Genomic DNA, 26,114 nt, shown 5'->3' on the forward strand with positions numbered 1-26,114 from the left:
CTGCAATTTTATATATGTATACAGAGCTCCAGATAAGCTGCGTATCTGCGTAAAATACGCATAAAAAATGCAGAAATACGCAGTAAAATAAAATCCAAGCGTAGCAAATACTCTACACTACAGATTCGCTACAAAAATAAAACTTGTGTGTATCATCAAAATATTGTGAAGTAACCCCGCGTATTCGATTAGTAAATCAGCAACTTATTTTGAAATTATAAACGGACATTCCGTCAACCTTGACAAACTCCACGATGACAGTTATATCATGATCATTTGCCATCACACTTTCTTGTGGAAGTATCGTGGTATTTTTGAGGCCTATAAAGCTCTCAAACCCACACGACACCAGTTGACAGGGACTAGATGAATAGTGTTTTTAAATATTTAACTTAAATACCCACATATGTAAAAACTAGTGGGTAACAGAAATTTGAATACCCAGATAGAATTACTGATACCCAATGATTTCAAAATGCATGGGTAAAATACCCACATCACCAAATCTTATCTGTAGCTCTGTGTATATATTCTAATTAAATAATCAAGTACTTTCCTTGGCATAAGTTTTTTTGGTTATCAACATTAGGACATACTGGTGATTGTAGACTATGTACTTATTGACATGAGAGGTGGGGGAATAATGTGGTTGTGGGAATAAGTTTATGGATTTGGGGGTTCAGATGTAGAAGTGGGTGTGGTTGTTGGTTTGGATGTAGAAGTGGGTGTGGTTGTTGGTTCGGATGTAGAAGTGGGTTGACTGGCTTGGGGTATTAATCATTAGATGTGGAACTAGGTGTGGTTGTGGTTGTGGATGTGGGTGCTGTTGTTAGTTTGGATGTAGAAGTGGGTGTGGTTGTTGGTTCAGATGTAGAAGTGGGTGTGGTTGTTGGTTCGGATGTAGAAGTGGGTTTACTGGCTTGGGGTATTGATCATTAGATGTGGAACTAGGTGTGGTTGTGGTTGTGGATGTGGGTGCTGTTGTTAGTTTGGATGTAGAAGTGGGTGTGGTTGTTGGTTCAGATGTAGAAGTGGGTGTGGTTGTTGGTTCGGATGTAGAAGTGGGTTTACTGGCTTGGGGTATTGATCATTAGATGTGGAACTAGGTGTGGTTGTGGATGTGGATGTAGGTGCTGTTGTTAGTTTGGATGTAGAAGTGGGTGTGGTTGTTGGTTCAGATGTAGAAGTGGGTGTGGTTGTTGGTTCGGATGTAGAAGTGGGTTTACTGGCTTGGGGTATTGATCATTAGATGTGGAACTAGGTGTGGTTGTGGATGTGGATGTAGGTGCTGTTGTTAGTTTGGATGTAGAAGTGGGTGTGGTTGTTGGTTCAGATGTAGAAGTGGGTGTGGTTGTTGGTTCGGATGTAGAAGTGGGTTTACTGGCTTGGGGTATTGATCATTAGATGTGGAACTGCGTGTGTTTGTGGATGTGGGTGTGGTTGTTAGTTCAGATGTAGAAGTGGGTGTGCTTGTTAGTATGGGTGTAGAAGTGGGTGTGGTAGTTAGTTCTGATGTAGAAGTGGGTTTACTGGCTTGGGTATAGATCCTTAGATGTGGAACTGGGTGTGGTTGTAGTCAGGTTGTGTATGTGGATGTGGGTATCGATGTAGAAGTGGCTGTTGAATTGCTGCTGAAGTGTATTGGTTTTCAGGTATTGATGTGGAAGTGAGTGTAGTTAAAGTCATGAATGTCGAAGTGGATGTGGAAGTTGGTGTTTGAGGTGGTTTAACTGGTTTCTGGTGTAGATCACAGTGGTAGAAACTAACAGTTTTAGCCCACTAGTCCTAATAATGATAATATATAGCAAACCCCTAAAAAATGGCAAATTCCTACTAGTCCTTATGATACCTTAACTATTGGGCAGTTTTGCAAAGACTACAGGACTAGTGCCACTTTCTAACGCTGGATCATTAGATTCTGAAGTGGGTGTGGTTGTAGTCAAGGGTGTGGTCGTGGTTGTTTCAAGTGAGTTTACTGGTTTGGAGTATAGATCATTGGATGTGGGTGTGGTTGTAGTCGTTGATGTGGTCGTGGTTGTTTCAAGTGAGTTTACTGGTTTGGAGTATAGATCATTAGATGTGGGTGTGGTTGTAGTCGTGGATGTGGTCATTGTTGTTTCAAGTGAGTTTACTGATTTGGAGTATAGATCATTAGATGGGGAAGTGGATGTGGTTGTAGTCATGGGTGTGGTTGTGGTTGTTTCAAGTGAGTTTACTGGTTTGGAGTATAGATCATTGGATGTGGGTGTGGTTGTGGTTGTGGTTGTTTCAAGTGAGTTTACTGGTTTGGAGTATAGATCATTAGATGTGGATGTGGTTCTAGTCGTGGGTGTGGTCCTGGTTGTTTCAAGTGAGTTTACTGGTTTGGAGTATAGATCATTAGATGTGGGTGTGGTTGTAGTCGTGGGTGTGGTCCTGGTTGGTGGGTGAGGAAGTGGGTTCACTGGTTTGTTGTAGGGTTTCAAAAGTCGTTGTGCCAGGTGTGGATGAATAGATGTAGGTGTGGATAACCCACATTTAGTTTTTAGTTGTGTCTTGACGACAGAGTTGAGGATCAAAGTGATATGAGATAGTCATGGAGTTAATTTCCCTTGTTCTATTGGAATTGTTGATTCTGTTGAAGGAGTTTAAACGAGAAACCAAGGGTGGATGTGATAGTTATACCCTTACAGCCCAGGTGTCTTGTCCTCATTTCCTTTGTGTTTGGAACTTGATTCCAGAACCTGCCTAAATGGTAGGTATGCCATTACAATGTGAACAACATAAGGGGTGTCTAAGTCTCCCGTAAATTGCCTGTCAGCCATTCTGTGACTAGAAAAACCAATACAGAACCATCTATGTGTCATGTAGGAATGTTCCTGGCATGATTTCAGCCAGGTTGTGATCCTAATAGATGTGAACACCACACTCAAATTTGTGGGTTTCACAGAAATTTAAGTGGTGATAAATACTGATCATTTAGAGTATTACCTGCTTTCCCTACACTTCAGTTGTGACGAACACGTCTTTTCATAAATATTCATGTTTGACACAATGAATGAATGTGAACGGACAGTGGTAGACAACTGCAGGAACTAATTACTATAATCTGTGCCTCACAAAATTGCAGAATATCATTGAATTGATTATGGAGTTGTGTTCAACTGTTGTATGGTATCATAGATTATTGTTGTTTGTGGACTGAGTATTTACTGTTTCATTTTACATGGGACAAAATGACAGCTGGAGCGTGAGAAGAAAACATATAGCTATCATTATCCCCTAAACCAAGGGTCCAGTCAACTAAATGTACGTTGATCAATGGTATATTTTTGTGATTTGATACTCTATCATTGATAGGGGACACAGGTGTCCCGGTCATCTAAGGCACCACAATTCACTGTGCAGAGTTGCATTGCTTAGGCACGCCAGAAACCAATGATTGTGGGTTCGAATCCTAGTTCACCCCGATTATGTTTCTAGGTCTGTCAACACCATACCTGTGCTCATGGTTTTCACCAAAAGTTGTAAACGTCTGAGACCTGCATCACTTTGGGCTTTCCTCACACATTAAGCTGACATGCCATGATAAAACTGTAATACTGTTAAAAGCAGTGTGAAAACCCAACTCACTCACTCTGATTGATGAATCAGATTTGAATGGTAGACATTAAATTATATATTCATGGTTGTCAGGTCTCGGTGCTTCGATTAACCCTCTAAATGTAATATACAATGGTATTTCAATTATTTTATGAATATGCTGAAGTGTCGTCATATTAAAACAGCTACTTAGAAGCCCCTTGCTTGATAACATTGCTATTTTTGGTAATTTGTGACTGGCCATCAGTATTATATACTCACTGACAAAAAAAACGTGAGTACCATACATGTTGGTTAATATATGAAGAATTACTCATATTCAAGAGATAGTAGATTGGTTCGATGCACAAGCATACATACTGTTATGTTGCATGAACCGATGTGCATGAACCCATCACATGTGACATCACAGATCCATGACTTGAGATGTACTATTTGTCTTGTGCAAGATCAGCGTGTAAACTTGGAAATCATGTGCAGCATATCATGATAAGAATAAAGACGTACTGTGGTAACACTTGACTTCTTGTTAGTTTTGTCATTAAGTGATACACTTTGGAATCATCTCTCTTGGCGGTGAGTATATCACAGTAAGGCGATACAGTGTTTGTCAGAGTACAAGCTGCACTCAGTTGTAATGTCAATCAATGCATCCTTTACAACGCTACATCACAATACAAATGAACGTTTTTAAATTTATTATTGCATAGCCTCCTATCATAGTGGGGTAAGGTGGTACATCGTGGACATCGTCCCATACAGAGGCTCTAAGTTGGGTATGCTTTTAACTTTCGGAAAATCAAACCAGGGACTAGGTTCAGTATCAGTGTTGGAAGTTAAACAAGAACGTCGAGTGGTCCTAATCTTAAAAGTTTAAAAGTTTGGTGGTCTCTGGATTCAAACACAACTGCAGCCAACCTCAAGGATCCAAGGACCCCTTTACTAATGAACATTGTAAGTGGTGAAGTGTTGGCTCACCACCGAAAACCAAGGTTCGATGGGTACAATGTGACAGGCCCATTCTTGGTGTCACCCACACTAACACAGCTGCGAATTGCTGGTTGATAAAATGACATGAAAAAATCACACATTCCCCTTACCATATGAGTGATTTTGAATTCATGAATGTTTGAAACTTGTGTCACCTACTTGCTTCTGCAAATTCATCTGGTAACATGTAATAAGAGAAACTTTAAGCTGCTTCACCCTCATTCTCTTGAGACATTGTTAGTTTTACTCTTCACTTCAAATGGAACCTTTCAAATATCTACCGCTTTGTACTGTATCTTTAGGTAGGTAGACCATGTCATATTTTTAAAAATTCAACAGTAAATAGTCCCAAGGCGTGTTTGTCTTGCATGCTTTGTGAGCACAGTTATTAAACCTGCAACATCTTGGACCATCCCACAACAGATATGTTTGATGATGATCTAATACATCCACAGCGCTTTGATAAATGATAATATATGTGATTTTGGCATTTCTTGTTGTGTTTCTTACATCTCTTTCTTGATTTGAGTTAATTCTATGCAGTATTTTTAATTTTCATGCAGTGATGATCATACATTCATGACGGAATTTCTTTTCACATTTTGTAACTCCCCATCTTGAATTGACGTAATTCTGCGCAGTGGTGATTATAAATGTAATGTTGGAATTTGTATTCAATGTTTATTTTAACCTTGAATTGTTGTTTTATGGACATTTTAAAGTGTTAATGCAGTGACGGAAAATGTGTGTACGTTTTTGTGGTAAAATGTTAGAAGAGTTAAACAGACCATATACTGCTTGTTTGCTTTAAGGGCATTGGGATCATCAGATTAGGGTTCATCGGAATCTGTACTTTGTTAAGGTGGCAGATCCAGTATCTCCAATTTAAATGTACAGTTGAACTCATACAGTAGCTGTATGCTCTGGCGGTTCACATGACAAATGTTCAGTGACTCTCAAACAGACTGTAATTGCTCCATATCAAAACACTCATAGCTTCAACCTCTTGTGGAATGTGCCTAATCGTGTTGAAGGGTATTGTATTAGGGAACAATTGTTCAAGAGAGAATGTGATTTCTCAGCCGGCTTCCGTGCTTGAGTGAGCATCAGGTCGTCATTCAGGTTTCTTTTAATAGCAACAAGTGAACAAGCCAGTTCCTCCCCAGGCTGCTACCGGCCTCCTACCTGTCCTGTTCACTCGAGTGTGACCCAAGGAGTTGTCGTCTGCTTATTTGCGTTCTACCTAACAGTAGACGAGAACAGCCCCATCTTCGTGGATGGGCGGGTGTGGAGATGTCACTGAAACTCGGGAACCTCTCCAAGCAGTAGCAGTTTTGTGAATATTTCCTTCAAGTCCTGTCATCTACAAGTGAACTTTACGGTATTAACATTGGCTCTGTGCACTTTTAAATCTTTCAAGTGCCCCTTCACATTTCACACGTGCTGTCAGGCACTCAGAGGTGGGATTTACAAGCTTGACAGAAAAACGAGGAATTTGTCCCCCTTCCGATGGGTTTGTTAGTTGGATGACAGACCGAACAGCTCATCTGCAGGTGATTTTATTTTTTCACTATCTTCTTATAGTTGACACCAGTGTTGTTATATAAATTTCTCTAATAAGCTAGCATCTCGTATCTGTCAAATCTGAATATGTGTCATTCGGGTAATGGTGAGTTTTTTCTTGATGTTTTTTATTCAACATAGATGCCACTTGTTATCGTATTGCTCAAGAATATTTCATATTTGTCCAATTTTATCAAATAAGGTAATAGACCGAAGAAACAGGTGCTGTGTGTTGATTCAAACATATTCTGTCATTCAGAATATCTGACCATGTGAGTTGAGACAATCAAGACTCCAAGGGCTAGATCTTGAATGGGACAGTTCGGTGCAACTTAATCTCATTTACCTCAGGTTTCCATTTATCATGCGGAATAATGTAAGTTGTTGGATATTTTTTTCTGGTTTTGTGTGTGTGTTATCAGTACATAGATGTCTTGTAGCTTTCAGTTTATAATGTCTACCATGGCTCTCGGTAGCGGAGGAATCACTCACTCTGAGTTATGTGTTGCATTTATGGATATTTTCTCAGGGATTTCTTTTTAGTCGTTCTTTGATGTGAACATTCTGTAGGAGGAAGATTAATGAGGCAAACTTTGATTTAATTTTCATGTTTTATGTCTGCATTAGTCATAATGTGCTTTCAACATAAACTTGATATATGCATTTCACTCTGTACTAGTTGTAGTGCAGGTGCATACTCAGTCATGGGGTTTATCAGTTGATTCCTATTGAGGAATAGTTTTCTAGGGACTGATGTAGAATTGCAATACCTTATCACTCCTGAGCTCTGTGTCCCTCTTGACCCAGATTTCTCTGCTTATCTCAAGGCCCCTTGGGGACACTGGGGCAGATAGTTATGTCAGAATGTGTGGATTCTTTCTCACCTATCAACTACTGGTTTGACTGGTACAGGTTTACATATTGGTCCCAGAGACATATTATTGATGACAATAGTATGAAGAAACTATTCAATCATTCATACACTTTCCCATTGAGGTTGTAGGGGCCAAGTGGATACTTTGAAATATTGATGATTTTTGTTGACCAATCACAGTCATGGATAGCAATTTTAAGAATGTTACACAGGTGTTAGGGAATCCCAACGGTTACAGCGTCAGCACATTGAGCCGAAGATAAATAAACAAGAGTGGACCAGACAATCCAGTGATTGATGTCATGATCATCGCTCCTGTTTTAGGGGAGGATGACACATATTCAGCCAAACCACCAAGCCTGATCATCAGATGCATTTAGTCACCTCTTACAACAAGCATAGGCTGCGGGGGACCATTTATCCTTACCAGGAATCCCCTTGGGTATTAAGGTATTAAGAGAGTCGGGTATAATAAAGAACGCGAAAATGGGAAGTTACAAATAGTAGAACATCTTTTAAATGCAAAACGTGATTTGGTTTATAAAGAATGATTCCTCTTGTGTCATACTGATTTGTTACAAGAGTAGTCTGAGAGGTTTACATGTATCTGTGTTGATATTTAAATACTCCCCTAGTCAAGCAGGATCCACCCACAGTGATATGCAATCTTAGTATACAATCAAGTGTGAAAGCTGTTCCGTTCAATGCTTAACTAGTTCAAGGCTTTGTGAAGGAATTACTTGTACCTATTGCATACTGAATATCTTTTTAATTCGGTTTTTGTTTCACTTGAAAAGTCACCAAGGAAATTATCATGATTATTTTAGCAATTAGATGTGTGTGTGTTTCTCAGTAAGCAGGTAATGGTGTGCTTAGGGCCTATTATCAATCTTAGAGCTAAGACTCTTTAACTCCCACATTCCAATGCAGACTTAAAATAGTCTTAGTGCTTACATCACTTTGTGCAATTGGGACCAGGCCTCGTTTTGCAAAAGACGATTGTAGGCCTATGTTAAAGTATGGGTGTTACAATCACCTTAAATGCTAGGATCACTTTGTGGAAAAGGGCCTTGGTCCCTCCATGGGAACTAAGATTCATTGTTTAGTCACATCGAGAGTCCAGATCATTTTAACAGATGATGTATTCAGGATACATTGAGCATTTTGAGTAAGTTGTTATTAAGCTTAGTTTCTTTTCTCTTGGATAGTCACATGCAAGTTGTGGGTATCTTAGTACAAAGCTTGATGATTCTTGTGTCTTTCAAATATTTTAGGTTACCATGGTTATTTGATTGTGTCCACTAAGTGAAACCAAATATAGATAATCACAGCCCGTTGTTTGCACCAATTTTTTTTCTGAACAAAAAAACCTATGTTCATTATCGCATGATCATATCCAACTCAAATATCAAATTCAATAACTCACGTTTTTTAGTATCTCACACCATAGAACTTTTTATTGTAATGATCTCTTTCCTATGGTTCTGTGTATGTAAACAGGAGAGGAATTCAATAGATGTAAACCAAGGGACACTGCACCATGTGTGTTTGTTCAGTGAATCCATGTAGATTGATTGTACAGGGCTGAATTTGAATTTTATGGAGAGGAAGAAATTCTGGTATCAATGTCAGGAACAATGTTGTGTGTTGAGCAGGGATATTGTCTGGGAGCTTGCTCCACCCATCTGTACCCTGACATGACCGTGTTTGCTCAAGGGTTTAAGGGGTGTACAAAAGTAGCCAGAACATTTACTCAGCTGACTTAACAAGGTGACTGTTAGGCAACCTTGTGTAATTTAAAAAAAACAGGTTTTGAACAATGGTGATTAATTCAGGGGTGTCATGTTAGGATTGAAACATATACTGACTACTCTTACAGTGTACGCATACAGAATACTGTTTTTATGCCAACTTTCCACAAAACACTGAAGATGAAAACACATGTTCTTGACCAAAATCGAAGCAATTCTTATATGGCATTTTGTATGCGGCTTGAGCAAATTGGCATTCCCATTTCCAGGTTTGTGATGATCTGTTTGCATGCTTGAATAATGGTTAGTCAGGTTTTTTTTGTAGTATCCTCCATTTTTTGTTTGTTCTTGGTCCAATTTTGCATGTAAAACTTACAATGAGAGAAGGCACACTTAGCTACCAGACATTTCTTTTTTCTCAGAAGTATGAGGTTAGGCATGAGTGCTTATGGTTAATACCAGTAGGAGGATTGTACTTTTGTTCACAGTTAAAACATATTGAAAAATAGGGGTTTAAATCCCTGTTGAATTTGTAAGAATTTCATAACCTTATTCAGTGTTCGAAATTCTTAAATTTATTGATTAATATGAATAAAATTGTGAAAACACAGTGAAAATAGGTTCCTGGTGCCAGATGGGTACTCACAAAGTACTTTGTATATTTCCATTATAAGAACCAATTACACATACATGTATTATGTAACTCATGTTGAAATAACATTGACTGAGTACGAAGATGGATCCTCTTATTCATGTTGTTCGCACATTTAAACTTCAAAGAGCACACAGATATACTTCTATCATTGCGTATTGTTCCATTTTGCTGGGATACAACAGCCAGGGATGAGAAAATTCAGCGGATCTACATAATTCCACAAATTTTGTGACGTCAAGGGTCACTTTTGTGATACATGCTGTTACATTACAAAATATACATAAATCATATAGTCTCCCAGACCCCACTCTTGCTTTCAGTGTTTTCAAAAACAACAACAACATTCTCATCTCTGAATAGCAGAACAATTTACGTGAGTAGGTTCATATTCACTATATTATGCATACATTACATTTCAGTTTTTTATGTTGAACATTACATGGCTTAATAATGTCACAAATCTACATCAGAGCAAAACTATCTTAACACCTGTGAGATAGAAGGGGAAAATTCCGTCCAAACTGTACTTTTAGTATTGTGCAATATTAATAAGGAGTTCCTGTTCTTTCAACCTATTTCCTTGAACCTGTCAACATGTTTCTCATGACTAATGTCTCATCAAACTGACAAATAGACACACCAACATGCCCTCAATATTAAGGTGGATTAAGATTAAATAATTGACTAGCCAACAGGCTTGGCCAACATAACACACTGTAGCCAGCTCACTGTAAATTGCTTAAATCTATTCCAGGCTCTCTCTGCTTGTTAGTTGAATGAAATCTTATCTATGAATTAGTTCATTAATTGAGATAAGAGTGTGAGCCAAACAGTAGAACCATTAAAGTGAGTCATTGATCTGTAATTTCCACATAGTTTTTTCAGTGACAGCCCAGATTAACTGTTTCTTGCCCAAAACAGACTCTCTTGTTCATGGCTTCATATAAGGCAGACCCTCTGAACTTAAACAACTAATTAATCCTCCTTAAAGATGGGCTTGAATCCTGATTGATGCAGTTTAGGTTTCAAGGTTTGTCAGCACCATACCCATGCTTGTGGGTTTCAGAAAAGTGGTAAACGTCTGCAACTGACATCATCTCGGGCTTTCCTCCCACATTAAGCTGACTAGCTGTGATAAACTGCAATACTGTTCAAAGCAGCGTGAAGCCCAGCTCACTCACTGAATAAGGAATACATTTACTTTGATTTAGAAGGCAAATGATCAGGTTGTTGTTGAAAAATGAGTTTCCTATTAGACATAATAATTTCAAAATTTGAAATAGGGGCCTCTTTTTAGAAGATTATTTTTGCGAAAAAACAGAGTTGAATGATAAATTTCATGGTTTATGTTGACAGCCTGAAATGTTTATGTACGACAGATATATTTTTCCAGACTTTAATTGCCCATAATAAAGAGTGCATATAACACACTAGTGGGTATTATACACGAAATAAATAAGTCTTGTGAACATTGATCAATCGGAAGGGGTGCAATATCTTAGCAAATGTTGCCGTGGGCACTTATTACATCGAATACAATAATCCTGTTACTTTGTTGCCAGTCTGTTCATCCCACTGTACAGAGCAAATGGAAATGTCTTTCTACATCGATGCATCAATAATATTCTCAGACATTACGATACGTGATGTACACTTCACCATATCGATTTGTATTTTAATCCTTTATCGATTTGTATATAATTCCATTTCATTTTACACATGGAACTTTTAAAACAGCATTACAATCCCTGAAATGCAACTACAAACGGGCATCTTCCGCTATTATAACCAATCAGCAATCATCTTGAAGAAGTTTTATAACCTCAACATACAATTACATTTAATAAGGTCTAGTCTGGTTAAATGAGTTGCGACACTCTTGTTATATATGATGTCATTTATTGATTTATGCCCTGTGAAATAAAAAAATTCACACAATTGTGCTGCGAATTAGATAGTGCAATATGTATCCTATCGTGAACTATGATACATTTCGTAACGGGAGATAGTCTCATCGTAACATCCCGGTATCACACTCTGAAACTAGTCAGGGTTTAGGATGTATTGCATGTTGTATGTGGTTGTGATTAATTGCCTCATACAGAGATGACACCCAATTAACCCAATTAATAAAGAAAATTGATTAATCATTATCAATGTGATAGGAGGATACATACATCGGTATTAGATTGATTTTCATTAACTAGGACAGGTTAACAGTTTTGTACTGAGAAACACAGTTACCTTAAGACAATGTTAGATAAAGGTTTATATTTTAATATTGCTATCAGTCCCTTTGAAATTAGTGGTGTTAGGTTAAAGATTTGCTGGTAACAGCTATTGTGATCTCATGAAAGTGTATGCTGGGATACAGAAGTTGTTAATTGAAGATTTCCCACATGTGTACAATATGTAAAGCTATATATCTATTTTGTCCGTTAACGAATATAATCCTTCAGTAACCTATGTTTGACTTATGATTAAGATGAGGATTTGGCAATTTAAGTGTGTGAACTGGCTGCGTCACTCATCTGTCAATGTACCCTGACTCTGAATGTTTCTCATACTGTCAAGCAATGGTTTGCATGGTCCAGATTTGATTATTTTACAGGCTCTCCATGATTTACCTGGAATATTGCTGACTGCAGTGACACTCACTCACTCACTCACTCACTCACTCACTCACTCACTCACATGGTTTACAGATTAATGTAACCAATGCCAGCCAAGCATTTCTCAGTTACTCCCCTTCCAACCCTTCATTGAGAGGGCTTTATCAGTATAGATGTTATTGAGCAAGTTTCATGGTAGTTTTTGATGATATATCCACGTTGCCAGTTCCTACAGGATACTCCCAAAGCCTGTATGCAATGATGAGAAGTACGTCCCGGAATTGTACATTGTAATGGTATCATAACCTTTGGGATTTCAGTGTTCAGCAAGAACAACCAAAACAAATCAAATTTGATTTTTTCAGGACATTAGTGGTGTAGGTTCATTATACCAGGCCACTGTACAGGGTTACACCTGACTGTAAGTGAACATTCCCCTGCAGGCTGAGTGATGGCTGAGTGTCCTATTACCTTGTCTGCTCAAAGATTCTTATTTGGAATTATATTTCTGATATGATATTGTTGTAAGAAACAAACATTTTGATATGGTTTTGTAGTAAGAAACAAACATTTTGATATGGTATTGTTGTACGAAACAAATATTTTGATATGATATTGTAGTGTGAAACAAACATTTTGATATTTTATTGTAGTAAGAAACAAATATTTCGATATGATATTGTAGTAAGAAACAAACATATGATATTGTAGTAAGAAACAAACATATGATACTGTTGTAAGAAACAAACATTTTGATATGATATTGTAGTAAGAAACAAATATTTTGATATGATATTGTAGTAAGAAACAAACATTTTGATATAATATTGTTGTAAGAAACAAATATTTCGATATGATATTGTTGTAAGAAACAAACATTTCGATATGATATTGTAGTAAGAAACAAACATTTCGATATGATATTGTAGTAAGAAACAAACATTTCGATATGATATTGTAGTAAGAAACAAATATTTCAATATAATATTGTAGTAAGAAACAAACATTTCGATATGATATTGTAGTAAGAAACAAACATATGATATTGTAGTAAGAAAAATGAATTTCGATATGATATTGTAGTAAGAAACAAACATTTCGATATGATACTGTAGTAAGAAACAAATATTTCGATATGATACTGTAGTAAGAAACATATTTCGATATGATATTTTAGTAAGAAACAAATATTTCGATATGATACTGTAGTAAGAAACAAATATTTCGATATGATATTGTAGTAAGAAACAAACATTTCGATATGATATTGTAGTAAGAAACAAATATTTCGATATGATACTGTAGTAAGAAACAAACATGATATTGTAGTAAGAAACAAACATTTTGATATAATATTGTAGTAAGAAACAAACATTTTGATATAATATTGTAGTAAGAAACAAATATTTTGATATAATATTGTTGTAAGAAACAAATATTTCACTATAATATTGTAGTAAGAAACAAACATTTTGATATGATACTGTAGTAAGAAACAAATATTTCTATTTTATATTGTAGTAAGAAACAATCATTTTGATATCATAGTAAGAAACAAATATTTCTATTTGATCATTGTTTATATTGTTGTAGGAAACAAATATTTCGATATGATAATTTAACAAGATATTTAGTCATAAATTATATATTTAGGTACATACAAATCCATGCCCACCATTCCAGTGAAATCTACAAATGGCTTAGTTAATGCTGTGTTGCTTAGATGACAAGACAAAGTGGCTCCATTTACCATGACTATGCTAGTGTACTCTTGATTAATCATCCTCACTCTCGGAAACTCAATAGGAAGAGTCAGAAATCGTGAGAGTAGATACCTATCGCTATGATGACCTTCAGGAACATTAATAATAACAAACAAGTTAAGAGTATGACTAACACAAGACCCGTGATTACCAACTTCCACATGTCAGGCAAGGCACCACCCATGATAAGGCAAGGTTGTGTCATTGCAACACATAGCCGCTCTTTGATAACAGGCATTGGAAGGTGGCAGTAGTCACGCCAGGACAAAAGTGTTCTATTTGTTTCCCTTGTCATGTTCCTACTGACTAACAGGTATTGTCAATACAGCCATGTAGGTACGTTTATAGGTTATTTCATTGTGGATGCATTGGTTGAGTGATTGCCTTCCTATGTTGTGAAATTTGAATCCGGGAGTTGAGAAATGTTGTAACAGTGCTTGGAAGCATGTAAAGGTCATGTAGGTTTGATTTGTTTAATGTTGCCCGACCTGGAAGCTGGTTGGTTGTGGATGAGTGTGGAGATCTGACAGGTTTTTTTCTTCTCTCTATTTCCATTTATATGATGTATGGTTGAAGTGACTTTGTTGATAAAGTTTTGAAGTTGTGTAGCCACCTGTCATATTTGTGTAGCAGTAGTATTGAAAGGATTTATTTCTCTGTTGGTTAAGCTTAAATCTTACTTTTCACAAGATTTTCTAGATTTGATATGTCTAATATATGTCTATATTCTAATACTGTTTGAATGATGTAATATGTTTGAATCAACATTCTTATGTGTAGTATTGTGTATTATTAACAATGTTTTCATGTCTTGAAACTGGACTCGAGAGCTAGTGATGTATTCATATTTTATGAAGAGACAGAATATGTTTGAATAACAGTTCTTTATAATGTGTCTACCAATGTGTTCGTATGTGACAGTTAGCTGATGGTAAATCATTTCACTGAGAAGATGGAATATGTTAGAATCAACACTTGGTAATAGTTTATCAGTCTTTTGAATGAAGATAAACTCGTACCTTCTTTCTTAGAAGACGAAATATGTTAGAATCAACACTTGATAATAGTTTATTAGTCTTATGAATGATAAACTCATACCTACTGATATAATCAAGTTATGAAGCTTATTAATAAATCTTAGCAATTGTTGAGTCTCCTGTGTGTATAGATTACCATGCCCATGTTACAGGTGAAGACAGGTTAGTCACCACCACAGCCAGCCAGGGAAAGTAGCGCATGTATCATACAACCAGTGAATGTACGACACCATTCAACATATGAATGTATCGCACGATATCAACATATGAATGTACCACACGATACAACCAGTGAATGTATCTCTGAAGCAATCGTGACACAACCACGCTCGCCCCAGTTCTTTCAGCTAGGCAAACAGTGACTGTATTGGTGAATCGGATATTTCACCAGCCCCAAAACCCCCTGTCAAGGGGTACGTGTGTTGAGCTGTCATTCAAGACCTATAGTATATCGGAGCTCTTGACTATTCATCAGGTCAGAGCTGATAGGGTTTATAGGTGTGACACAATTCATCGAGCTTGGAATGTCTCTTTGGGCGATGATGAATTATTCAATGACAGACTTGATGTCTTGTCTCCTGTAATTGCAACAATTCTGACGGATCACAGCGTGTACGACTAACGAGTGCCAGACAACGTCCAAATCATCAGCAATGGGGACCTGGCTTAAGAAACATAAGTACAAGTTGAACGTAAGTACTCCAGTTGTATATACAAGTATACCGCACTAATGATATGTGTGTCCTGGAAGTGATGCCTTTTGGATTAATTTCCCCCTACTTCCCGAAACTGTCACAAGTGACAGACATCATATGGGACCATCACTATCTCAACTAAGCTGAGTGGTGGTGAACTTGGGACGTTGAGTCCATACTTGAATTGTACACTGTACATGCTCAAAGCTTTGCCTAAAACTTTTACTGCATTAACAAATGTCAGTTGAGACATTATTTATTAGATACATATGAATATGATAGTGACAAGTTTCTAGTCATGTCAGGTTCATGTTCATGTACAAACCTCTATAGCTCTTAGTGTTTGTTGACATGTAGTTTGAGAGTCACGTGACTAGCTGATATTAAATGGTTTCTCCTGCAGCGTTTGAAATAATTTAAAAACCCAATAAGGAGTTATTATAAAACTGAATCCTTAAGTTGGCTTAAAATTATCTGCCAGACAGTCAGGCAGGAGGTGTATAAATTTTGCCTGCCCATGTTCAAAGATACCTGCCCGCATTCAGATATTATGAATACTGAAAACTTGCAAAAGATGACCTATAAATGTTGCCTGCCCATCTTCAAAGTTACCTGCCCTCATTCAGACAGATTTATGATGTCTGTGGTCTGTCCCTACACCGAGATCATCCAGCTGAACATGCTCAGGCTACATGAACTAGCCTCTGCCATGGGGAATAATATTCTGTAGTCATAAAAAATATCATCAGTTTATAATTAAGGGGGTTCTGGGGGTCCTTGAGGTCTTTTCCTATAGTTCTTTTATTCTAGGGACCCCTAAATTTTGAACTTTTGACATCAGGGTTATGACAAGGACCCTTGACTGTCATGCTTAATTTTGCAATGCAAATAATTGTGATAACAGATATCGTGTATCTTGATAGTGTTCAAAGTTTAGGTTGAAAGTTAAGGGGTCCCTGTTGTCGTTCTAATCTTAGTGATGTTACCTTTAGGGGTCTTTATATCATGTATATTATAAACATTCAAATACTGTTTCAGGAAAACCTCAAGGACACCAACACTGTTAGTCATAACACTGTTGATGTGTAGTTATTTATAACACAGCTATCAGAGTTATATGAATGTTCTATTCTTGAGAATTGCTGGCTTCCTTCTGTGGTGTAGTGTGTTATCTTATAATCTTTATTGATATTGTGTCACTAACATGCAGATACAGGTTCTCTGTTTTGACCTGATCTCTTGCCATGACATGTTATCAGGTATTGAAATGTAGCTACAAGAATATGCGCATCATCTTGTTTTTCTCCTCAGAATCTCACTGGATATTGCCACATTTTGTGTGGTAGCAGATTTTGGATGATGTATCAGTGTTCATAATCAAGGGGATCTTGGGCCCTTGAGTTTTTCTCCAATTTATTATGTATCATCTAAGTATCTATTGCATCTGTATTGTTATCTTGTACTTATACTATTAGGGTGTGTTATGTCCATTGTTTTGGCTGGTCGTTATTCTTCGTAATGACACCAGCACTTCACATTCCGAGGTCGGACGATTCAATTCGGATGAGAGGGGAGCAAGCCTCGGTTCACGGTTTTGCATTGTTGTGCAAAGCGCATCACGTATGTGACCCACGTGGTATAAGTCGGTTATCTCCCCCTTTTTTCCACCTCTTTTCTTGACTATTTACGTTAGGGTTATCCCGGGAATTCCTTGACTTTCATGCTCAATTTCAAATACTGAAATACTATATATTGCCTTTATATAATGTAACAAATGATTTTTGATGCTATGGCAGAGCTAGAAACTATTAATCTCAAGACCACTTGCCTTTAAATTTTCCCTTACAGTGTTAGAGGTATCCTTGAGGGCAGAGACATTTCATATTTGTGATTGTAAGCCTATGTTGTCATTCCTTGGGCAAGTGTGGGAAAAAAGTAAATTTCCTGTTAAAGCCATTATAGTTGAATTATTAGATCTTCATCCCTACCTGCCTTACTAGATATTAGATATGTGTGTTCGAGCTGTAATGTAAGGGCACAGGCCCATGGTACATGGTAAAGAAAAGTCACCTCCAAATACCCTACCCATCATTTAATTGTCCATAAGTTACCTACAGACTATCATACCCATGAAGATCCATGTGAGTATTGGCCTTCAGCAACCCTTGCTTGTCGTAAGGCTATTTGGATCTGGTGGTCAGGCTCACTGGCTTGGTTGATGCATCTTATCATATCCCAATTTCGTAGATAGATGCTCATGATGTCAATCACTGGATTGTCTGATTAAGACTCGATTATTTACAGAACACTGTCATATAGCTGGAATATTGCTGAATGTGGCATTAAACAGAAAACAAACAAACCTTCAGACTAACAAACACTTCGTGTATTGCCTACTTTCTTCACTTGATGAAATATACCCTAATGCTACCAAACATAATTCATACTTCATACTTCATCTATTGACAGTTAATATACACAGATGCTTTGAGGGGTGGTCTGGTAGCCTTGTGGTTAAAGAAATCGCTTCCAACCCGAAGACCTGGGTTTGATTCCTGACATAGGTACAATGTGTGAAGCCCATTTACGGTGTCCCCCGCCGTGATATTGCTGGAATATTGTGTGTGGCGTAAAACTAAACTCACTCACTCTCACTCACTCACTCACTCACTCACTCACTCACTCACTCACAGATGCTTTGAACAGATTGTTTAAAATATATCGATATATGTAAAATAAGATCCTCCATCAAATTTTGTTTTAGATGAAAATGTAAAAATGAATAAATTGTAGCCAATAGTTTACATATATTTAGTGTAAACATGTTGAAGTATCAGGATGCTGATGGTGCTTACTAGGTAAACATTTAAACATGTTATCTAGGACAGATATAACATGTTATCAGTAACACAAGTGAAAGGTATGTAAATTAAATGTAGGTGTTGTCAATTGTAATGTTTAGGAAGGGTTCCTGGTTCCTTGTCAGAGGAAATATTTCTAGTTATCCAAAAGCATCATTTCGCAACAATTGGCAAAGTACAATAGACATCCACAGTCCGTGCCCAAAACTGTTAAGGCTACAATCCCGAACTTGGCTTTTAGGAAGGAGGAAATCCCAAAGTGATGCTGATCTCAGATTTTCACCACTTTGGTGAAACCCATGTGCATGGGTATGGTGCTGATGAACCAAGAAACATAATCAGGGCGAACCAGGATTTGAACCTACAATCATAAGGGATGTAACACTGCCAAGGAATTGAGGAACCTTAGACAACTTGGCCTCCTTGATGCAAGATGTTAAACTACAATACGTTATGTTTCATTGTACAGAAAGAATCACACAGGCTGATGATGAAAATACTGCAGTAATTCTGTGATGCACTGAAAGTTACTGCACCCACCCACAATACAGGCAGCACACTTATAATGTAACATATCATATCAAATTGTTGACTTGCGATGTGATAATTGTGTCAAAACTTGATGTATCATGATGCAGTAAGAGCAAGTTGCCTGTTGGAACTGAGGATTTCAAACTTGCAATATGTGGCATGTGTCCTAAATATGACCTAATAATTCATATATTTTAGGTCTGTTCATACACATTTGGTATGTGTAATAATTTCTGTCCCAAATACTAATAAATGATAAAAATGTTATAAATAACAAATTATATTTTTATGTATATTTTAGAAACAAATTAAATGAACTCGAAAGGAGTTTGTTACAAAAACTCCATTGCTATATATAGGTTTCACTAATATATTGTAAAGTAAAATAACATGTACAGACGCCTGCCTTTTCAAATAAAGTTCTTTGTGTTATTGACAAATACTTTTTGAGGTTTAAATTGTCAGTCATTGAAATGGTGTCATTCCATGAATACACTCATGCAGGTGACTTAGAGCAGATCGCCTGTACTAAACAGTCATGTTTGTGGGGAAAACACTGTTTGAGCAGGTCTTTTATATTTTCCATGATCAAGAATTCTAAGCTGCTTTCAATAGCACCTGTTTGGGTACTATAAACATAGGTGTAGCAATAATCCCAGGAACAGTTCAAGTGTTGCCTTTATATTGTGTACCTTGTCTAACACCCAGCTCTCATACTGGTGTGGTTTATAGCATTTGACAATGTAATCAACTCAAATGGCCTGGCATACCGGCCATTATTATGGGAATAAGCGGGCTTGGTATGTATGGAGAATAGTTGAGGTCAGCGCAGAGAGGCGTGGTCAGGCTTCATGTCAGTTCACCTTGTGTGAAAGGGATGGTTTCCCTCCCTAGTAGTGTTGTTGTACATTGAAGCCACTTTCAATATGTAGGCTGTTCCACCCTAATATTATCTCATTCCTAGTCTTATACAGTTACGTGCATGTCGACCCGTGGGGATTCCGGGGAATAATGTAGGTCCCCACCAACCTATGCTTGATGTAAGACCGACTGAAAGTATCGGGTGGTCAGGCTTGGTGACTTGGTGGCTTTATTGCATGACGTCATATCCCAATTGTGTAGATCAATGCTTATGATGTCAATCACTGGATTGTCTGGTCCAGACTATTTACAGACTGCCGTTATACACCTGGAATATTACTGAGTGAGGCATTAAAAAATAAAATAAACAAACAACCAAAACATGTAAGTCATTGGTTATTGACAGAGATTTGGAAAGTTTTCAACTAATATAAAATTTGTCATGCAGAACAACAAGGTTCAATTCCCAACATGGGTACAGTGATGTGATCAGTGGTCAAAATTAAGGATGAAAGTCAAGGGGTTCTTGTCATAACCCTAATGTTGAATATGACAGATTGAAGGTGTCCACAGATTTAAATACTATAATAGACCCCCCTTAATTTCGATCACTGATGATTCATTCTTGATGTCCCCAGCCATGATATTACTGGAGCATTGCTTAAGCAGCATACATTCTTCGCTCACTAACTGTAGAGTATGATAGACAGTGGAGGTATGAACACCATGGGACATTCTAAGGTAGTACTGGTATCGATCTGATCATGTGATTTTGTCATCCCTCCAGTAGGTCCTGTTTGTTGAAGCTCTGTGTTCCCAAAGATAATGAATCTGAAGTGCATGTACAAGGAGAGTGGAGTTATAATGATCCTAACAGTACAACTATGTGAGAATGTCCCGAGAAGACTCACAGTCATATGACTATGCTGTTTGTAAACAGAAGTCGATACTGAGAAAAAAAGTGAGAGCTCTTTGTGTAGGATACAGTCACATTTGAGACTGAAAAATGCTTCATTTCCAGTTTTTATCTGGAAATATCACAAGGTTGAATTAACCTAACAGGTCACTCATTCTAGTCTCATATGCTGTTTCTGTTCTGTATTACCATACAGTCCTGTTGATCTGACATGGTTGGTTGCAAATGGTTATGTTGAAATAACGAGTATGTAGGATGAACGGCGTAAGTAGTTTATGATCGAAAAGCAGACAACACGAAACATAACAACAATACATATAAATATGTTGTAATAAAATCTTTAACAATAAACTATTCATATTGTTAGGTTGTTTATTCTTTTTTTCACTCATTCATTGACATTGCAAATATACATGTAATATTCCACATTTTAACAAACATTTAGAAGTTAATTACTTTAAAATATGGGCAATATCATTCCAAAAGGACGTTATCAGGATGATCAGTGTTGAGTCAATTTATTTTTAGATTATCTTATATTACTCTCTGTGCCAAAAACTTTTGATTCTACTAGTCCGAATTTGGCTATAAGCATCATTTTCTGTAAATTTTTTATGTTTTTATTGGACTGTTACTAGCTATGCTTACTGGACCATACATTATTTTACTTGACTCAGGCTTTGGACTAGTTGCTTAAGTACTAGGCTGATATTAAGAATTGTGTATCTATGAATCTAGTAGTCAGTGTAGAACGCAGACAAACATGATCATGATGATGTTGTATGCTTATAAGAAACTCAATGATTCATAATACAACTAATACAGGAAATGAGCTTGTGTTGTTGATATCTCATGCTAACATTTCTTTTTTATCTTTAAAAATTCATATAAATCTAAGATGAAAAAGCTTTTGTTCAAGGGTTTAAAAAGTCATGAGTGACAAATGGTAATCTGTGGCCATCTTGTCTTAAATGTCCTACATATCAACTTACACATATTCTTTATTACCACTTGAAAACCTGACACCAGTGATTCGTGTCTGTATAGAAATGCATGTATCATATATGTAATATTACATACAATGAAGAGTTTGACAGAAAGCATGTTGTGTTATTGCTGCCAGTGTCAAGTGATACGCCTACTTGTGCAGAACCGCGACACTCACTCCTGAGTGGGTGCAGGGAATGTTGTTTGTGTGCGGTCTGGAGGTGTGATGTACTGGTAGCCATTGTCATCCCTGATCCAGCACTTGCTTGAGTCTGGTCCCCAAATACATCTTAGCATTGCAACAATCATCTTAACTCCCAAACAACCTAACCCAACTTGGTATGGTCCTCCAGGGTCCTGAGCCCTGTTCAATAAGGTTATTTTAGCGCTATGACTGTCATAAGTCAGTGTTATAGTGTGGAACTTACTTATTGTCTTAATGCTAAAATCGCTTTGTGGAACGCTAATATCACCAGAGCCTGGTTCCACAAAGCGATCTTAGTGATCGTATCAGGGTTAGAACTATACTCAAAAGCTTCACTTGTCCGGGTAAAGATTAAATGCCCTTGTAATGTTAAAAAATTTAGAAAACTTGCGCCAGCCCAGGGGAATTTGTATCATGACTGGGCTTTAAGCAGGCTAGTGTTAAGTTCTAAACCTCTGTATCTCCCACACTAACATAGGTTCACAATTTTTTCAACACAGAGATTGTTTTATAGAATAGGGCCCAGGCTATACTAATAAATATGCCGCTAGTTTTGACTCAGGGTAGACACCCATCAATTTATTCCTAGTAATGGTTAACAGCTCATTTTGACTGGTGGTTTCTGTAAAAGAAATAGATTTTGGGAGAAAACAAGTACCTTGTAGTACTTACAGGCTTACAAGTCGAGGACTAGTCGGTATTCTGTTCTGACAACAGGATTACACATTGCTATATTCCTAATCCTGTTGACGGTACAGAATACCCGTCTTTATAAGTGACCTTCATTAATAATTTGACACAATAACAACCTGTAATAGTATGAAGGGAAATCTAGTTCTGTTATGCCCACAGTTCTAAATATACTGTAGTCCATGGTTTAATGTTGAAAGAGAAAGTTGACAATAGTATCAGTAACTGGTACAAACATATTGCATTATCATGATTATTGGGATAAAAGGTCTTTTTGTCCCACTAAACATGTTATTCTTTTGTTGTGGGTCCTGTTTTATTATACCGTATTCGACGTAATAAGCGCCCAGGGTGCTCTCAAAATTAGGAACAGGGGGCTCTTATTAGAATATTATTTTGGTTAAAAAATAAGTTGAAAGATAAATTTCGTGGTTTTATGCTGACAGCCTGAACTGTTTATGTACGACAGATATATTTTTTCAGAATTTAATTGCCCATAATTAAGGGTACATATAACACATGAGTGCGTATCATACGCGAAAAAATAAGTCTTGTGTACAGTGATCAATCGGAAGGGTGCCAATTGGGATTGTTCACAAGCCAATATATTAGGAAATATCGCTGTGGGCGCTTATTAGAGCGGGGCGCTTATTACGTTGAATACGGTAAATAGTTTTTAGTCATACACACAGGTGTATGTCTCAACAGTATCTCCATCACATTCATGTGACATTCAGGAAGAAATCCACCAGGCTGGACTTAGAACACATCCAGCTCACTTTGATGTCTGCAATTATGATCATGAAAGCAGCTGTCTTTGATGTAAATTATCAGTCTTTTTTATAGTCATCATCTGGTCTGTCTGTATTTCGTTTCCGGAGCATAACTTGAAAACTGAGACTTTTCATCCAAACTTGGTACATATATTACCAAGGGGCTGAAGTGGTGCCTCTTGTTATTGTGGGGTCGAGGGATTTGTCATCTTCTGATCAGACTCAGACTCATTGCTGTTTTTATGATACTAAGATCTATCATCTTGTTACAGTCATCCACTGTAAGTCACACACTGACACTCTCAGTCACTCACTCATCCACACTCAGAGTCATTTTCATTCTCTCACTCATCCACTGGCACATCAAGTCACCCACTCTCCGAATCACTCACTCACTCACTCACTCACTCTCACACACTTTCACACTCACTCCCTCTGGACCCACTCTCGAACAGTTCTCCTGTTGAGTGGGTTTCAAGCTTTTTTCTGTTGACTTGAGGATGCATATATTAGTGTGCATGGCTGCTTGATAATGCAGGTAATAAGAATAGAATTATTATTTAAAAATATTTCCTGAATGTCCACATCTGTGTAGTGTGCGGATGTTGTGACTGTGAAGTCAGCAGGCCCCTACCTGACTAGACGATGTAAGGTTTTACATGGTGTCAACATGTTCACCTGACTGGATGAACGCAGCCTCACTTCACGCTCGTCTAATCACGTGAACATGGAGATTTACTTCATTGTATCCTATTCTGAATGTCATTTGTGGAAAAGTGTGTGGTTTGTAGAAAGCTTTGTTGGTGGCTTTGTAAGAGTGTTGATTCATCTTGATGGGATAAAATCAAAATGCACCTGACATAGGCACCTTTAAATCTACAGAAACTTGGAGACACAATTTCAGACATAACTTATCATGGCTACCGTATTTGCCAAAACAAGTGCTTGAAAAAATGATAAAGGAAGGCACTTATTAAGATCATTAACAAGTTAATTATATTCAGAGATCAAGCTGTAGTGAACTAACTTAGTGAAATGTTGATGAAAATAAAACATTTTTGTTAGTAGGTACTAAGCAATTATTTTCCCCTTCTACATTGCTGTTTCTGTAAAAATCTGTAATATATGCTTTAAAAACCCCGGACTGTCATGTAAATGTTTGGTCTTCAGTAGCTGGTTCCAAGAGGGACAATACTTACAAATGGGTTTATAAGTTGGTCAGGGGCGCTTATTGGATCAGGGTGTGTAATGCAACAATAACTGTACTTACTTTTTTACGAAGAGCTATCTATCTTTATGGTGTAGCATAAATAACATAAATAGTATCAATCTGTTTCAACATAACCCGCACACTGTAACAGCCCAGTATACAGTTCAATATTTGCCTTAACCATTTGAGTGTCCTCGTTCGAAGCTGCCTGTTTGGCATGACCTTCAAATTGTTCATAGGCTCAGGCTCTAAACTAGTGTTTGCAATCCCAGAATGCTAGTGTATTGGATTTTCTTATCAGTGTTTTTTTTGCCGTGCCACGGACAACAGGTGATCAATCAATCATGATAACCATAAACAGATAATTGATTTAAAGAATCTGAAGGTTAATTATATTTAATAATTTCACTAGTTCGCAAATGCTCTCTACTACATAGTTGCCATCAACCTAATGGCAACACTGGTAGTCAACAAAGAAATGTTACTAGTCCTTCCTTATTTTTACTAGTCTTGGACCAGTGGACTTATGTTAACCAACCCTGGAGGATCTAAGCATATATATAGTCCATGTTCTGGTTCACTAGATCTCCCGTGATTGTAACTGTTTCTAGTCAAGTGACACCAGACACGCCATCATTACACAATGGCTTCCATAGCAGGTTACACAATGGCTTCCATAGCAGGTGAGGGGAGGAGAAATGGTTACATATCAAGTACAGCATGAGAAAGTATAAATAACAATAATATAATGAAGACTGTTTCACTCACTAACATAGCTTGATAAATAGTGACATACATGCATGTGTGTGTGGCTGCTTGTACTAGTCCGAACTGCTGTTGTTATAGTGCTAGCCCACTGAGATACCCTGCCGCAGTTTAACATGGATACCCCACTCAGACACAGTATACAGTCTTCAGGCCGAGCAGTCTTTGTTTTATGCTGTTAATGCCCAGGATCTTTTGGTATGACACGGCCAGTGGATCGAACCACCAACCTTCCTCTGCCTGGGCAGACGTTCTATCCACTAGACTATGGTAGCGGTCCATTGCAGATGTGGGAAGACCTTGCTGGAGACATCATAACCCGCTTGACTCCCATTTTCTGTCAGTAACCTACTGGTAACCAGGGGATATAGACTTTGTATGCTTAACTAGTTGTCACCATGATATACACAATGATAAGTTTGACAATAACCATATGTCCTTTGACATGTCCTTGTCACGTGGTCACCAAATGGAGCGGAAAATCCAGTATTTTTAAAGATGTACATGTGACAGTCTTTTAAGGTATCTGTGTGTTATAAATCATGTCACTTTAACATACCAGTGGAAGACTGTCAAGTAGCAACACAATAACAGTGTTTATCACTGACATGCACTGTACAAGATACTCCTGCTCTGAACTAAAGTCAAGTGGTGTTGGTGGGATAGGATAGCAGTGATGTTGTACAGTGTTGTCCTTTTTTACCAGTCAAGTCAATCTACACAAGGACCAGTGGAATGAATTAAATGGTGGTCAGGTCGTCTGTCTTTATGTTTTGGGTGCTGTTGATTAGTT

At 37.5% G+C, this 26,114-nt stretch overlaps 1 protein-coding gene across 5 annotated transcripts in view; it reads left to right on the forward strand.

Annotated features, from left to right (window-relative positions):
• LOC124146003 (ubiquitin carboxyl-terminal hydrolase 38-like) overlaps positions 1-26,114 on the forward strand; it is a 62,253-nt gene that overhangs the window by 14,990 nt on the left and 21,149 nt on the right. The window contains exons 1-2 of one of the 5 annotated variants that reach the window (XM_046516014.2): positions 5,741-6,125; positions 14,980-15,519. The exons of 1 other annotated variant lie outside the window; for it this stretch is intronic. In XM_046516014.2, the coding sequence (XP_046371970.1) occupies positions 15,481-15,519 (39 nt within the window). In that variant the 5' untranslated portion in view covers positions 5,741-6,125; positions 14,980-15,480. Of the gene's footprint in view, positions 1-5,740; positions 6,126-13,968; positions 14,127-14,204; positions 14,321-14,979; positions 15,520-26,114 lie in introns of those variants that run through there. 3 more of the 5 variants (XM_046516016.2, XM_046516017.2, XM_046516015.2) reach the window with 3 other exon arrangements.

The sequence above is a fragment of the Haliotis rufescens genome, unplaced genomic scaffold (assembly GCF_023055435.1).
Source record: "Haliotis rufescens isolate VD_foot unplaced genomic scaffold, xgHalRufe1.0.p SCAF_7, whole genome shotgun sequence".
NCBI classification, from domain to species: domain Eukaryota; kingdom Metazoa; phylum Mollusca; class Gastropoda; order Lepetellida; family Haliotidae; genus Haliotis; species Haliotis rufescens.